General features: G+C 38.3%; 1 protein-coding gene and 1 long non-coding RNA gene across 2 annotated transcripts in view; both read left to right on the top strand.

Annotated features, from left to right (window-relative positions):
• The window catches only part of LOC103129237 (attractin-like protein 1), a 211,949-nt gene that overhangs the window by 1,929 nt on the left and 198,191 nt on the right, over positions 1-11,829 (top strand). The window contains exons 3-4 of the mRNA XM_016664917.1: positions 2,555-2,768; positions 3,077-3,268. Coding sequence (XP_016520403.1) covers positions 2,555-2,768; positions 3,077-3,268 — 406 coding nt within the window. The remainder of the gene's footprint in view (positions 1-2,554; positions 2,769-3,076; positions 3,269-11,829) is intronic.
• On the top strand, positions 9,356-9,691 carry LOC107834129 (uncharacterized). Its single transcript, XR_001659913.1, has 2 exons — positions 9,356-9,396; positions 9,605-9,691. It is a non-coding gene; the product is annotated as an uncharacterized LOC107834129 (long non-coding RNA).

Genomic DNA, 11,829 nt, shown 5'->3' with positions numbered 1-11,829 from the left:
GAGGACCCGACAAGAGACAAAGACAACAGGTGGGTTTGAATACAAGGGAGGGAAACAAGGGAACGAGACACGCCTGGGAACAATCAACGTGGAAATACAGAGACTCACAGGGAAACAGGATAACAAATAAACATGGAAACTACTCAAAAATAAACAGAAAACTACCGATCCTGACACCTTCATCTTTACGTTTACTTTTTCTTAAACATATTAGAAAATATATAAATATGTCTGAGATCTACTCTTCCTCAAATAACATATTTAAAGACGTCTTTTGAAATTAAATGTCTCAGTTTGGAAAACTTGAAACCTTTCGGCATGGGAAAAAAGGTTGGTGTATACAAAGTCAGAGAGAAACAATTACTAATCATTTAATTAATTATTGAAATGAAAGTTCATTAATGTGAACAGGTCTCATGTGTACCTTGGAGTTTATTCTTTAAAATGTTGGACACCCTGCTGTTTGATTCATTGCTAACAGCTAAACCGCCTGTTACGCTAACATCATAAATTTGTAATGTTTTATAATTAGATGCCAAGGTATGTTTAGTCCAGAGATTATATAAACACTTATTTCAAATGATCATGTAGCAGGAACCGATAAATAATAAACCAGTCTGGGTGGATTATTTTTCTGTCTTGCATAATTCAGCATTGCTGACTTCATATGATGAATCATAGATCATGTTAAAGTTTTTAAATGTTTGAGCTTGTACCACACAGCTCCTCTGGATTCTCAGTTCTGAGAAAAGGTACTTTTTTTCAGTTTCATATTTAAGTTTTGCAGCAGAATGACCGTGATTTAGCTGCTCTGAAGAACTGATTGCAATAAAGAAGAGAAAAACTGTGCAGCTGATCAGCTTTCTGACAGAGCTGCAGTTTAGTATTGACACTGTGAAACACCGGAACTACATAATATTAGCTTGTGATGTGAATTTTATTTTCCTTTTGGATAAAAAAAAAAAAGTTCATGCTTGGCTAGTGGTTTACATCTTTTGACTGCATTGCCTAAATTCAAAAGTTTGCATATTTAAAAAAGAAATAATGTGCCACAATATAATTATATTTATACATATAGAGAAAACTGATCGGAGTCCTTTTCATTATGTTTGGGCCAGAAATAAATTTCTGTAAGATAAAATGAAATGTGGGCTTTTTTTTGAGTCCATCAGAACCTGAAGCTTGAGGTTCTCCATTGGTGAATATTGCTCAGCAATGGAGAACAAACATCAGTGGAGAATTGGTTGACCACAGCTGCTGCTACACCATAGTGAGGAACAGAGCGTATAATGGAAAAGCTCACCGCCTGGGTGACAACCAGGGGTGAAAGTAGGAAAGTAGTTTTAAATTGTTGGGGATACTATGACAAAAAAACAAAACATCTTCTTTGTGTGCTTTGGAGTTTCTGTGCTGATCATTTTTTTGTGAAGCGATAAAAGCTGGGTAGCTCTTGTGAATTGCTACAAAATAAAGCTGTATTTCCCTCAGCCCACTGGCTGCAATGTTGGCACCTTGAGATGCCATGAGACCTAAATTCTGAACTTCATGGCATGGAGTGCATCTCAGTTTTCCATGTCTGGCATATAACCATTCATTTTAGCTTTTAAACTGGTTATATTGATCCTGTGTCCAGACAAAGGGATAGTCGGTAGGCCTAGCATCATGACCTGTTTGTTCTGAAGATCCTGCAGCTTCCACTTCGTCTTCCTAACGTGGCTCCTCCTCAGCCTGACTCTCATACTGATAGGAACCACAGAGCTCTGTTAAGTTAAAGCACATCTTCTGAAGTTGGGATATTTTCCTCCAACAGGTTCCAGAGGAATCACCTCAAACCAGATGTTGGACTGGATTTTATTTCACTGTCATTTGTGAAAGTTAGAGGCTCATTTTTAACAGTGGAGCTATAAGGTTGAAAAAGGTTATCATTTTGGAGAAAGTCTCATCAACATCAATATTTCCACTAAATAAGAGGCAAAAAAAAAGAAGTTTGATATAGGAAAAGCCTCTCAGACTCTGAGCCCGACAGCACCAAACTATTTTTTTTTATATTAGACAATTAATTCAATGATTCTTGAGAATAGGGACAAAACATGTCCTATGGATAAAGCACAAGATTTGAATAAAATATTCACAAAATATAATTTTTTAAAATATCTGACTAAACTAACCTGGGTCATGTGAGCACAACAACGTATATTTTCCTGGTGTTTGCTGAATATTTTTTTATTTTAAACATTGTAGTGGGTGGCTGGTGTCTTTAAAATCCCTGTTATGAAGCAAATAATTTAGAGAGCAATAAAGACAGACTATGAGAAGTGTCAGTACTTGAAGCATAGCTTAAAATAGATTCCTAGAGAAAGTGACACAAAAGGAACAGGCAGTTCATACAGTACTGGTTCCCTGTTTATGTGAGATGATGTCATGCTGTTGCACATTTGAATGTGTTGGTATCTGTTAGCAGCTGTTTTTGGTCAAACAGTCAACCAGGATCTACATATATTGATAGTTTTCAACAGAGACTGCAGATTAATATGACAAAGCTGTTCTTTCACAGAGGTTATCTCCATGGGTGGGCCTGCGGAAAATCAACGTGTCCTACTGGGGCTGGGAGGACGCGTCCCCATTCACCAACAGCACTCTGCGATGGTTGCCGGGGGAGCCCAGTGACTCAGGCTTTTGCGCCTTTTTGGAGAGAACGGAGTCAGCCGGACTTAAAGCCAATCCCTGCACTGCCATCACTGACGGCCTGATCTGTGAAAAAGCTGCTGGTGAGGAGGAATGAATGAGACAAAATGGTGGGGGAGGTAGAAGAACTGGTTCAGTTCACAGGATGAGACTCTAAGGGCTGAAACTATAGGTTTTGGATAAATAAAAAGTGATTAAAATATGACATATTTTAATGACGTGCTCATGTGCCAACTTCATTACTTCAGGATGTGAAAATTGGTCATTTGGATCATCAAACATCTTTAAAATCTGTTTTCTGCTTCAGTTTTCTGTGATTCTTAAAACAAACTCATAATTGATTGATATTTTCTGTCTCCGTCCACGTCTGTCCTTCTGTCCCGCTGGTCAGGGAGTCTGCAGAGTCAAAACGCTCGTCCCTGCAAGACGCCATGCGCCCTGCGTACAAGCTGTGCCAACTGCACCAGCCAGGCCATGGAGTGCATGTGGTGTGGGAGCACCCAAAGGTGCGTGGACTCCTCGGCGTACGTCATCTCTTTCCCGTACGGCCAGTGTATGGAGTGGCAGACCCAGGAATGTTCTGGTAAGGTTTGGGGATATTTTTCATAAATGAATGTGTTTAAAAATGTGTTTAAAAAAAAAGTTTGATTAAGTTGGCAAGCATCTATAGATCAAGTAATAGATGCCTGAATCAGTCTTCTATAGGTTGTACTTTGAGCTTTTGCTCAAAAAAAGCAACTAGTCAGCTGCTCCTGGTTGAAAAAAACAAAACAAAACACAAACCAGCACAAAAATATTGTTGCCATGGTTACACATCATAACAATGCCAAAATACCCTAAATAATTCTCAACAAAAGGCCACAAAATAAATCTGAACATCACATACGATTTTGAATGCGTTTCTCCATGATTATCAGAACAGTTCTTAAATCTCTCACAATAAATTTTGCTGGACGATACATTGTCCCAGTAATGACTGTGATAAACATCTTTTTTGAGACCATTTTGAAATAACCTATTGATAATGGCATAATAAAGCATGTTCGCTCTCTTGAAGAGCAATAAGTTTTCATTTTATGAAGAACACTGAACACTGGAACTGAAAGATATTTTAAATATCCAACATAAAACAAATGACTGAAACTAATAAATAAAACATGATGTTTCTGGACACAAAATTTCTCTTAAAAAAAGATTTATCATCAGAATGAAAGTTATCAAGGGTGTTTTAATTTTTCATGCGATTAATTGATTAAGGCTTGTGTATGAGATTTTTACTTTAGCATAACTGTTTGCAATGTTTTTTATCAGTTGCTACCAATGGGTTTTAGCTTCAATGCAGTATATGATTACAGACAATAGTAATCCTTATTATTAAGAGTCACACACACAGATTAACACACACTCCAGCCTGGAGGCAGAGCCACAACTCCTGTAACCACAGGGCAGAAAATGATTGTTGTACTGTGACAGAGGTGACACAATCTGAGCTATTCTCTGCCTCAGGTTCATATTTTGTAGTAGTTCATTCTAAGTTCAGTGGCTCCCCTCATATAACTAATTTTTTTGTTTTGTTTTAATAGACTTTAAAATAGGATTTTATTTTCTTAATTTACCTAGTTTTTATTTTCATAATACAAGACAGATACGTAAGAAAAAAACCTGCACTCTTTTTTTGTCGTTTAGTATATTTTTGTCAAAGTACTCCGAAGTAAAACTTCTTATGATTTTTCATTTGTTAGACAAACAGGCACTTCTCCATAAATTGTACTTGTTTCTGAATTTAAAGACACAGCTTCAAAATCACATCTTTTGTCTTTTGTTGATTATTTGTTTTTTCTCTCTCTTTCCTGGAGTTGAGTGTAGACAGAGTTCCTGTCTGCAGTTTGAAACTATGATTGTTTTCCCTTCTTTTGTGCTAACTTCACTCTTTCATCAACTCCTTCTCTCTTTCCGTATTCATCTGAGGCTGGGTGGCAGACGGTGTGTAGGAGGTTTTTATTCTGCTACTTTTTTACCTTTGTTGCTCAGAATGCACTGCTTTGCATAAAATATGACAAATTTTCTTTTTATTACCTCAGATAGGATGTTGTTCATTTAAAGTCTATCAGCCTTATTGTTTTCTAACCTTCTGCTTCAACCTTTTGTTTTATGGAATATTAATGCCTTGTTATGTTTCCTATTGAATACAATATTCTTGACTTTTGTCTAAGAATTTTATCTTAAAAAAAGATTTGATTGGCTGCAGCGTTGGAGTGTAGTTCTGTACTTTCATTCTGGCTGGTGACAACAGACCTACTTCTTATCTTTGCACACTAAAATTATTTTCAGATGTTTGAATGTTTCGGAAACTTGTCCGATTCATTCCCTTAAGAAAATTGGGTTGAGTCAGATGAACACTTTCTGCAATATTGTATAAAGATAGTTTTAAGGACAATTTTATAACTTCTTAGATGGGAAAATGTTAGGAAATGTTGATGTTTGGCTTGGTAAATAGCCAAAGTATTTCCTTTTTTGCCATGTTTTTTTTGCTTTCATTTTAATATCAATATATCCAGCAGCATTTTAGGCACTCTTTAAGCTTGGCAAAACTCAGCAAGGGTTATTGCAGAACGTTCTTAATTGTGTTGCTGAGAACAGACTAAGCACATTTTCTAGACCAACAAAATTGAAAATAGTTAAAACTATAGCGATTTCTTTTATTAAGGCAAATGTCTGAGACCCTTTTTCAGACCTACTATAATTTATTTTCTGATTTGTTTTATTACAGTGTTGTATGTTTAATTTATTGGCTAAAAAGAAAACAAATCACAATATGTTCATTTTAGACTTACACTTAGACTTATTTTATTGTCATTGCACAAAGAAACATAAGTAAAATTGGCAATGAAATGTCATTGCTTGGCCACCGGAGTACACACAAAAACACAAGTGTGCCTATAATTAAATAATATGCAAGTAATAATTACTATTTTCAAACAGTTCAGACAGTCTTCATGATGGGATTGTTGAGCAGTCTGATTACCTGTGGGAGACAACTATTTCTGAGTCTGGCTGTTCTGGAGCAGATATTACAGACTCTCCTCCCAGACGGCAAGCGGATGGACAGACCATGGAGAGGATGGGTGGAATCAGAGAGGATCTGGTTTGCTCTGGCTAAGCAGTATGTGTGTGCAATGCTCTGGATAGGGGGGAGTGGAGCCCCAACAATCCTCTCGGCTGTCTTCTCCACTCTTTGCAGAGACTTCCAGTCTGACACCTTGCAGCTCCCATACCAGATGGAGATACTGCTGCTCTCAATGGTCCCTCTGTAGGAGGTGGAGAGGATGGAAGGAGGGAGCGAAACTCTTCTCATTCGTCTCAAAGTGCAGGCGCTGCTGTGCTTTTTTTTCATCAGTGAAGCGATGTGAGTTGTCCAGCTGAGGTTGTCTGTAATGTGCACCCCCAGGAACTTAGTGCTGCTGATGATCTCCACTGCTTTGTTGTTGATGAGGAGAGGTGTGTGGTTGGGTAGAGACCTCCTGAAGTCGACAATGATCTCTTTGGTTTTGTTGATGTACAGGAGCAGGTTGTTTATTCTGCACCAGTCCACAAGATGTTGTACCTCTTTTCTGTAGTTCACTTAATTTTGCATTTTTAATTGAAGAAGAAATTGGCCCTTTTAACTTGGCCATTTTAGCCTGTGGTACAGAATGTGTGAACGCCACTGGCCTTTGCCTTCCATTCTGTGCGCACTGCCTCTGGTCCTGTGCTTGCAATTATTTGGCTTTAAATAACGCTTAAGTTAGGTATATAGATGTCTATGTTTGTTTAATGCTAAATTAGCTAAGGTTGTAGCAGCATAACAAAAAAAAATTGCCAACGTGTTGAACAATTTTTTGGAGATATCTGAACTCACATAGCTTTAGACCACAGGTGTCAAACTCCAGTCCTCAAGGGCCGGTGTCCTGCAACTTTTAGATGTGCCTCTGCTGCACCACACCTGAATAGAATAATTAGGTCATTAGCAGGACTCTGGTGAACTCACCTACACAAGGAGGAGTTAATTAAGCCATTTCATTCCAGTGTTTTATACCTGTGGTACATCTAAAAACTGCAGGACACCGGCCCTCGAGGACTGGAGTTTGACACCCCTGCTTTAGACACTTCTGATGGTGCCCATCACAGAAGTTGGGTTTTCGTTCTTAGCTGCTAAAAATGCTGCAATGATGCAGTTGTACTCTTAGAAATGGCTGTAAATTTACAGCAGAATTCCAGCAGTAACATACTGTTATTCCACAATATGGTAGGATATTGTCAATTTGATGTCTTCTTCTTTTATCACAATCAAGACTGATGACTGGCAGTAAACTACCGCAAAATAATTGTACAATACAGTTTTTTTCCTAGGCAAGACATTTTACTTGTATTTGCATCTTAGAGAACCAGCATTTAAAGACAATATTAAATGGAAAGAAAAAATACTTTAATAAATCTTTTAGGGAATGAATCGAAATCTACAGAGCATAATCAAAAGTGTTAGATTACCAGTGTTGGTGTAGTATGTTAAAAATACAATGTTAATTAAACTCTTGTTTAGCCAACTTCAAAGATAGGTTTGTCAGTTTCCCCAAAGAGATGGTGTTTGCTAAAGAGTTGCTCTCAACAATTGCAAAGTATCTGTGACGTCATGTGTTTGCAAGGGAGACAGCAGTATGGCGTCTTGTCTGGAGCTTATCATAACAAGGTAAGTTCCCCAAAGCTAATAAAACATGCTATTTATGTTCTCTCTTTAATGTATTTATGTAATGTGATGGTGATGTATTGTTTCAATGTTTGTAACCCCCTGGCGGACATTATGCCACAATGTATGCTGCGTTTATACTGTTATGTATTCTGTATCTCAATAAAGATCTACTAAAAAAAAAAGAAAAGAAAAAAAACAAGGTAAGTTCCATGTTAAGAACATCATGTTTTTGATTATTTTTTATGAATGCATTAACTTTCTGTTTGCACAAGAGTATCAACTTATGCTTAACGTAAGTTTATTTGTTTGGATATCACGGTACGACTCTTCTGTACAGGGGTGCTCAAGTCTAGTCCTTGAGAGCTGCCATCCTGCAACTTTCAGATGCTTTCCTACTCCAATTAACACACCTGAATCAAATTAATGGCTGGTTAGCAGGTCTGTTCAGAGCTGATCCTGGTCTGTTGGAGTAAAGATGTATTGAAAAGTTGCAGGACTTTTCCAGTTGTATTGAAAAGTTGCAGTAGCTCTCGAGGACTGGACGTGAGCACCCTTTGTTTATTATTTTTGTTAGCAGCTAAAGCTAGCCAAGTAGGTGTAGCACGAGGTGTCGGGTGGTGAAACAAACATTAAAAATGTCAGAAAGGCCGTTTTAGTTAACAGTATTTAGCTGCGGAGTCGTTTTCTTTAAGTTTTCGGCTATAGACGGCATAATGGGGAGAGTGGCTGTGCTGGACCGGTGGATTGACCTATGCGATCAAAGCTAAGCCAAAATGTTTTTGTCTCTATAAATAATAATGATAATAAATAATGACATATTGGCTGCCTCTGTTTTTCTTCATTAGTACGTCATCTTGGTGACTGAAGCTGTTATGATGACTTCAACACATTTCTTCTGACAGGATGGCAGAAGAAATGATGTCCATAATGTTTCTATAAGCTGACTAATTTCTATAATGCCTAATGTCTGAGTTGTGTTCATGGTAATTATTTCTGACATTTTTATGCTTTATGTTGTAGCAGGTGAAAATTGCTCTCCAGGGTAAACCGGGTGGACAAAGTATTTTGAATGACTGTGATGGTGACACACACACCGGTGGGTCTGGTTAGTTTTGCTCACACTTCTCTTTAAAATGTTTATTTATTATTCTAACGTGTCTGTTATTTATCCTGTTGTTCCTCCAGGCTGGGAAAACCAGGCATTCTTCTGTTGGTTCATGTGCTTCGCCCTACATCCAAAGGCCACAAGAATAATCCAAAACAGCTCTTGTCAAACTGTGGACCATGTTGTCAGTTATGTGCAGGTATGTGGTTATTCTAATAATCCTACTTCTTTGTAGAAGCACTTTCTCATTGGCTTTGTTTGCTATCTGAATGTAGCTATACTGCTAAATATATTTAATAATTTTTATTATTCGTCTTCTTATCATTATGTCAAAGATGCAAGCCAGTGTTGAAGCCTTCCTCATTGGTGTGGAACCAGGACAGCCCTTCCTTCTGTGTTTCTGAAAACAAGAGCAGCACCAAAGATACTTCAACATCAGTGATCACACGATCATCTAAGGCAGCTTTTGATGAACTTTCAAAGCACACTTCACCTTCATTGCAAAGTACCATGAATTCCTCTACAACTTCTGTACATTAATCCAGCCTACAGTTTTCAACATTGATCTGACTTGCACGACAATTGAGGAGTTTAAGATCCTTGGTTTTACTTTACGTGGCAGAGTGGACATTCTTTGTTATGATGATCATTTAAATGCACACTGTATCAATAAGAGGATTTGTTTTATGTTCTTCCAATTAAGGACTTGGTTTATTACAGTCCCTGTGGCAAGCAGTTTTCTGCAAGGTCAGCATTGAAGGCCATATTGTCTTTGAGAGGGTCCAGCCAACATTCCAGATAGGATAGTATTTTCCATCTTCTACACCTTCAACATCCAATATCAACATGAGGCAGCCAAGACTTTGGAGTTCATTCAACAGTAAAACAATTCCTATAATTTTTTTACAATGAGGAAAATACAATGACATGGTTTTAAAGCAAGTTATGATTAACATTTGACAAAGGTGGTGATGTTTTCTCTTTACGTAATTAAAAACAGCTTTATTTATATATTGTACCAGCTATCTTCAGAATGCCACACTATTTATATTCTCAGAAATTTTCCCATTTTTGATTGTGTTTTTTAGTCACTTCATTGGGATTGACCCAGAAAGGGGCACAAAAGCCGGTCATGGGAAGATGGTATCCAAAAAGACAGGACAGACCATTCAAAAGACAAATCAGACAGTGAATGTGCAGGTTTCCACCCTCATCAAAAACCTGATGGACTTTGAGTGGCATCTCATTCAGGTTAGTTGTTCTTTTCTTTGAAATCTTTCTGTTTCCATATAATTTAGGATCTAAATTATATTATCTTATCTTTTTCTGTGTTGGACGGTGCCTTCATCTGCATCTAATAAAGTGTCACTTGGACTCTTGAAAACCATTAATAGTTTACATTTTAAAACCCTGTTGATTCTAGAATTCCACATTATTTCAGCCATGTTGAATTTTAGATTTTGGAAGTCTCTTTTCTTTAATTTGTTTAGTGATACCCAAGCATGGATATTTGTTTAAGAATTGTGTTTTAATGTTCTTAAGATTTTAGAAATTAATGAGTTAAACCCAGTTTGTCACTGTAAACTGAAAGTCTTCAATTTTTATTCCAGTGTTAGTGAAACTATATATTGATTTTGAAGGCCTATTTTTTACCAGTTCTCTGAGGAATGGTTATGTGTTATTTGTTTTGAATGTTTGAATATACTGGAAATATATGTGGTTTGAGGCATAGTGATGCCTTTAAATAAAAATTCTGTTTTGAAGGTTACTTATCGTATCCTCTTTTTGTTATGTGAAGTTCTGATTATGCATTTTAGAACCGCACCAATTTTAGCACTTCTAAGAAGCCTACACTGGGTTAGGTATTAATGTTTGTTTGTTGTTGCGCAACACCTCCCCCGCCCCTTCTCTCTCTCTACTTCCTCTTCTGAGAGGAGGGAGATGTTGCTCCCAGCTCTCCGTCTAACGGGTCCGAGAAGCCTCTAACTCCGGAGTATTACTACAGATGAGAATATAGAGGACATTCTGTTTAAGCTGGACGCGAGAAAGACTAGCCTGGCTTCTAATGACCTCCATCCAGATGTCCCACCCTTTTTCACCCTGTGAACTAGCCAGATAGAGCAGCCCAGAATCAGCTAGTTTCACAGAGCACACCTGTTAACGGTCGCTCTTTCTCTTAATACAACTTGCACTTGTTACTGTACCAGGTTGGTTTTAGTGACTCAGACGAGTCCCAAGGGTGTTGTTTTAGTTTTGGCTAAAAGCAACCTATAAAACATTTTCCACCTTCTCCTCCCAGAATCAAACTTCATAGCTATTTTACAACCATCAAAGAACTTTAAGGTGACTCATTAACTGAATGTCCACAACATCTTTTAGATTTTCTTGATGCTAATTATTTTATTAGTAAGGCAGTTTTGCAAGGGTCAGTACAGCTTAAATCAGTAGCCGAAATAATCAAACAAGTAAAATCAATAATCTGGTCTATCTTTCCCTAATGCTGACACAGTGAACTAAAAAAGGAAACTTTGAGAGAGATGAACGGAGTTTGGCATTTTGAACCCCAGAACTGGCCTGATGATGAAAAAGGTGTTGCAGCAGCAGGAGGCTCCCAGTATAGGAAGAGTACTGACTCAGAGCCGCAGGTCTCGAGCCTCAGGGTGACTTCCTCATGCGCGTAGCGGTCCTCTCCTTCTTGTCTTGCAGCTCTGTAGCTCCTTTCTCTTCGTCTCACGATCTTTCTGGTCCTTGGAGTTGTAGACGAGCTGGTCTCATGGAAGGAACACACCAGTTCTTCCTCTTTGCCTTTGTTCTTTGCCTTTGTCTTTATCTTTATCTTTGCCTTGGTCTTTTTCTTTGGGGTCTCGAACCCAGCTGATGAGAGAAATGCAATTTGAAGCCACATGTTGCGGGGCTAACGTGTTGGTCCCCATATGCAGAACAGTCTTCGGCTCTGTGGCTCCGGCTCTTCTTCAGCTGCAGAGTTCTTTGTCCATCTCGATCTTGGCTCGAAGGTGCCTGAAGGATCCAACCAAAGATTCCTCTTTTGCACTCACCTTATAAAGGGTTTATCCACCCTTTTAGGACATTTGCATTGGCTAGCTTTGTTGCTGTGCCTGTCTCATTGGCTGACTGCTTGGACCGATGATCTCATATCCATCACCGTCTTGGAGACATGACATGATGTCTGTTCTAACGACCCAAGTTGCTCAACAGTCCTCTTGTGTCTAACCTTTTCTTCCATCCATCCATCCATTTTCTGAACACCCTTGTCCCTCAGTGGGGTCGGGAGGGGTGCTGGTGCCTATCTCCA

Source organism: Poecilia formosa, unplaced genomic scaffold (assembly GCF_000485575.1).
Source record: "Poecilia formosa unplaced genomic scaffold, Poecilia_formosa-5.1.2 Scaffold529, whole genome shotgun sequence".
In the NCBI taxonomy this organism is placed as follows: Eukaryota; Metazoa; Chordata; class Actinopteri; order Cyprinodontiformes; family Poeciliidae; genus Poecilia; species Poecilia formosa.
Note: the sequence above shows the minus strand (reverse complement) of the source record. Positions and strands in the feature narration are given on the sequence as shown.